Here is a 5,155-nt window from a genome sequence, read left to right on the forward strand (position 1 = left end):
AACTAGGCTCCCTCTATATGTATGTATCACACAATTACCCGGTTAATTGTACAATTTAGACTGGCTACCTGTACAAATTAACTAGCTCACCCTAAAAAAGTCCAATCAGCTATAAAGTTATTGCTGGAAAATGTGTAATAACTTTATAGCCGGTTTGTATCCAGCTTCAGTTTGCAATTTCAGTAGCAGGGTCTGCCCCTGTGGCTGGGAGCCATATTAGCTGATGTGGCTCCCAGCCACAGGGGTGGACCATACACAGCCAGAGCTGGGAGTCCTGCAGCTGAGGGGACTCACAGCCCCAGCAGTTGCACAGATGCCAGCATGGAGAGTCCCACAGCTGATGAGACTCTGCTGCCCAGCAGTGCCCCATAGCTTCAGACTTTGAGTCCCTGCAGACCTTGTGGTAGCTGCGGGACCCTCAGCCCCAGAAGCCACGGGACTCACACTTATGGGAGATTGTTGCTTGCTGGTGCAGACCGGAATGGTGATCACAGGATCCCCCTGTACCAGCAGTAAGGCATGAGAGGTTCTGCTGCTAGATCCCACAAGCATGCCTCCTGCCATACATGTGTGGCATGGCAGGAGGTGCAATTATATGGATTGCTCAGCAGATACTACCATGCCTTTGCCTGAACATCTAGAGGGGCTTTCACCTATTTTACTTACAGGGATCCCACTAACTCTGTAGTTAGCCTGTTTCACTTCTTATCTATCCTCCTAGTTAAACGTTTTTCCATCTATGCTAAATCTCTCTTGTCGAAATTAAGCTAAAATGACCATATTTCCTGAGAATTGAAAACTATCCCTTTTTTAACAGCCTTTTACATATTCTGACTACGACTGTATTCAGTCCCCCCTCAATCTTCTCTGTTTTGATCTAAATAAACCCATTTTCTTCAGCCTTTCCATGAAAGTCACATTTGCTAAGCCTCTAATCATCCTGAGCTCCTCCCAATATGTCTACATCTAGAAGGGCAGTGTTGTGAGCTGGACACTGTATCTCAGCTGAGGCCTCAGAAGTTGGGAGTCTGACTTTATGATGTCTTACCTGGACATACTCCTATTACCGCATCCCAGAATCCTCACATCAGGTTTTATTTCTTGCAAATGAAGTAAACTGCAGCTATTGTTTTCTTTTATTTTTTCTTCCCTCCTTCCCTCAGCCCAATCCTACTCTGACCTCCCATTGCAAGGGTTGCCTGGAGAAGGGTTTCACCCAGGTGCTGTGCAGGTTTTAAGCCTTCTCTGCCTGGGAATCTGATCCCACCCCCTAGTATTTGAGGATTTGAACAACACATCCTAGGACCAACATGCTGCCTCTTGCAGTTGTGGGATCACCTCACCAGATCAGTAGTTGCTAACTCGGGAGAGCAATGATTTTGGGCAGAGGGCCACTTACTGAGTTTCGGAAAGCCATCGAGGGCCGCATGACAGGCAGCTCAGGGCAGATTAATATTAATTTTCTACATTTTTTAGGGGCCCCGCCAACCGGATAGAATGGCTTGGCGGGCCGCATCCAGCCCCTGGGTCGTATTTTGCTCACCCCTGTGCTAACTGCACCTTGGTGGTAGGGAATGCGGCCTTTTCTCTAGCTCAGTGGTTTACAACCTTTTTTTATGTGAACCCCTTTGGAAATTGCGGACGCCTCTGACTTGTGTGGGTATTCTCATACTTATGACTGATCACAGTAATCTGTTGGGAATCCCTTAGACATAGTCAGGGGACACCCCCTCCCAGGGGTCCCTGGACCACAGGTTGAGAACCACTGCTCTTCGTCAAAAGAAACGCCAATGACTGCTCCATCCAAGAAGAGTGCACACGTCCTCTTGTCTGACCAAGGGTGTTGCACTCCAGTAAAAGATACTGGATTTACCCAAAGAATCTTGTCTCCCAATGATTTGTGAAGAGTTTTCCACTTCAGATCCTCCACTGCCGCCATCGGGGGTGTGGGGGAAGAGTTGCTAAGCTCAATTTAAACGTGAGGTGTGGGGAAGCGCAAAGCCAGCCCGGCGGCCCCGAGGCAATCCGGCAGCGGGGCGGGGTCGCGGGAGGAGGCGCGGAGGCGGGGCTGGGGCTGGAGGAGGAGGAGGAGGAGCAGGTGGTGTTTGTTGTACTCCGACAACTGCCCGCGGAGGCGCCTGTCCGTGCGGGCGCTAGGGACCCGCGGCGAGGCTGAGTGCGGGACGGGCGGCATGGAGGGCGTGCTCCCTGCCCGGGGGCTCGCACGGCTGCTGCTGCTGGTGCTCCTGCTGCGCTTTCCAACAGGTGCGACCCTCACGCCGGGTGCCGGCTCGCCAGCTTGGCTGCGCTCTCGGGGAGCCTCCGCGTGGGGCGTGCAGGGAGGCAGGAGCTGGTGCGCCGCAACTTTCCCCGCTCCCAGCCCGGGGAGGGAGGGAGAGAGCCCCGGGGTCCCCGGCCTGGCCCTTGACGCCGCTGCAGGCTGGAGCGCGGCCGGCCCGGGGGGCAGGAGCCAGCCGTTCGGGGGCTCCTCGGGACCAGCCTTGGTTGGGGGCGGGGGTTGTTGTGTCGCTCCCCGCGCGGCTCGTGGGCACAAAGCGCCGGTGTCCAGTGAATGATAGCCCCGGGAACAAGGAGATCAAGTGTCCCCGCGGGCCCCCCCCACCCCGGCAGGGCGGAAACATCCCCCTCAGGGTGGCTCTGCTCCTTCCCGGGGCCACAAGGGTTGGGAGGGCTGGCAGAGGCCATCTAGTGCACTCCCTTGCCTGAGGCAGGACCATCCCTAGCCAGCTTTTGGCTATCACTTGTCCTGGCTCCCCGCAGCGTGTCCCCACACCAGGAGCTTGCAGGCTTGGTGATGGAGAGACACTGCTTGGGAGCTGGTCTTTTCTGGTGAAAGTGCCCCACGCTTCTGGTTTTTAAAGGAGTTGTCCTCATTCTTATGGGTTTTTTAGCCCCGTTGAGGGTGCAACCAAGAATGGCCCCAAGGGACAGCCGCTGTGCTTGCATAGGGAGGGTTGCCAGACGGGGTCCGCTCACCCTCACCGCTGCGTTGCCATCTTTTCTTTGGGTGGCTGGGTCAGGAATGGCAGTGGGCTTGAAACAGTTGCACTTGGGGAGTAACAAAGGCATCGTGCTCTGGGGCCAGATGCGTGTGTAGGAGCTTGGCTTCAGAGGTCCCTCAAAGGCTGCCCACAAGTTGACCCAGCTGTAAACGGTCCCTAGTTGTTCAGGGTGAGTCGTCTGAGTCATGTGATGCTAAGTCACATCACTCTCTTCTGTGGACCTGTTGGCTGTAGAAACGGTTGCGCTTTACTCCCGCTGGCCTGACGGGCTGTTTAATTTAGTTGGACTTTTATTTGTACATATATGTATGTATTGGCTTTGAGTTCTGCATTCCTCTGAGCAGTCCTGCAGATGTAACTGAGACGGCTCGTGAAGGAAGCGTCTGTACGGTATGAAGAAAGGTTGCAGAATCAGTCTCTTAACAGCTTAAGCATGATATCACTGCAGTCTACCTGTTGATTGCATAGGAGGTCAGACAATGACAAAATCAGTCCAGGCCACTAATAACACCTTTGCACCCATAATGTTGATCTGTTGGGCTGACATATTCACCTTTCCCTCCTCAAATTCCTTAGTGAAGGAAGAGAACAGGAGGCATTAGTGGACCAGTTTTGTCTCTGGTATAATTGTAATGATACAGACTTTTATTCTGTACCAGCAATAGCCCGCTGCATGATTTTTGCAGAAAGTTGCTTTCATTCTCAGTTTCTCCATCTATAAAAGAAAAATAATCATTTTGAAGATGAGGGTGAAAGGGTCATCTACAGTCCCCTAGAGGATCACCTAGTCAAAACTTTTTTAGCTCTTTTCACTTGTAGGTCTCAAGGTGCACTGCAGTATTATGAGAGCCGTGCATTAATATTTGAGGAATTACTCCCACCTGGGAATAAATTTGGCCCACTGTTTGCACCAAAAATGGTAACGTGATTCCTTAAAAATACTTGCATTACTATTTTAGATGCATCTAGAGATGAAGGAAAGCAATGAACGGTGATGTAAAATGAAAGGTGGTGGCTCTTACTCTCAACTCCTTGGAGCAGAGGTTTTCAAATAACTATTTCAGGAACAGGGGAAGTGCAGTAGAATTTTTAGCCGCAGGTTTCATATATTGGCAGTAAATAAACCTAATAAAATAACTCTGGTAGCTGCAGTAGTTGGTTTTGTATGTTTGCAAGCATTTTATTGTGGGATGAGAGATGGGGTAAGAATGGATGCATAAACATGGACTCCTGTTTTATTTCATGATAATCTGTGATATATATTGTGCTATATACTTTCAGTTAAAAGATGGATAAAACACATGTGCATATATAAAACCTGCTCAGAGTTGCACTGTGTTCCCTGAACAAATTAAGCAACAGGTCAAAGGAGCTACAAAAATGAACAAACAACTCTCTTACAAGATTTTACTCCCTCAAATTTCTTACAAGGTATATAAAAGGCAGCTATGCTTAACTTCCCTCAAGATCTCTTACCTCCAGATGCCATTTCTTGTCCCAGCCCCTTATGCAGTCTGCTGGTTGTCTCCCGTCTTCCAATTAGCCCTCCCCTTCCTCAGGAAAAGCCTGAGAAAACAAGTCTGTCTTGTGACATGCCCTAAAGGTCACCAGATCCAGGCTGTAACATAGAAAGTACAAGGTTTACTTGCACTCACCTTGAATGGCAATCTTAGATGGATTTGCTCATACCAACAAGAAATGAACAGTCTAGTGTGTAAGTCTCTCTGTAGTAAAAACATGTATCTTTGGGCAAAAGTATAATTATTTCCATATAGTCATATACACATTTACATTAGATCTAATGTAAGTAGGTCAGGCATTTGTTTCCTTAATGCCTCTCTCTATTGCAATTAAAGAATGAATTGGTATCATGAACTATAATACAGTTTCTCTTGTCAAACTAAGCCATTTACACCTTGTCCCTTGCATCTCACTATGCTGTCACCTTTTTCTCTTCCTCCATTTTGTAGCTTGCTCTTTTTTGTGAGGTGTTCTTGAATCTCCTCTCATTTTCTACCTCCCTCCCTACACCTCTGGTGCATGCTCAGAAGCCTCCAACTGCATTTACTCTGCAACTGAGGAGGACTGAACTCTGTTCTTTTCAGAGCCCATCAGTACTCTTCCCCCCCCCC

The 5,155-nt window shown here is 49.4% G+C and overlaps 1 protein-coding gene across 3 annotated transcripts in view; it reads left to right on the top strand.

Annotated features, from left to right (window-relative positions):
- The first annotated feature begins 2,141 nt into the window (after nt 1–2,141).
- KIT (KIT proto-oncogene receptor tyrosine kinase) overlaps nt 2,142–5,155 on the top strand; it is a 73,499-nt gene continuing 70,485 nt past the window's right edge. For all 3 annotated transcript variants that reach the window (XM_014517663.2, XM_006019020.3, XM_006019021.3), the window contains exon 1: nt 2,142–2,265. In XM_014517663.2, coding sequence (XP_014373149.1) covers nt 2,193–2,265 — 73 coding nt within the window. In that variant the 5' untranslated portion in view covers nt 2,142–2,192. The remainder of the gene's footprint in view (nt 2,266–5,155) is intronic.

This window comes from Alligator sinensis, unplaced genomic scaffold, assembly GCF_000455745.1.
Source record: "Alligator sinensis unplaced genomic scaffold, ASM45574v1 scaffold134_1, whole genome shotgun sequence".
NCBI lineage: Eukaryota > Metazoa > Chordata > Crocodylia > Alligatoridae > Alligator > Alligator sinensis.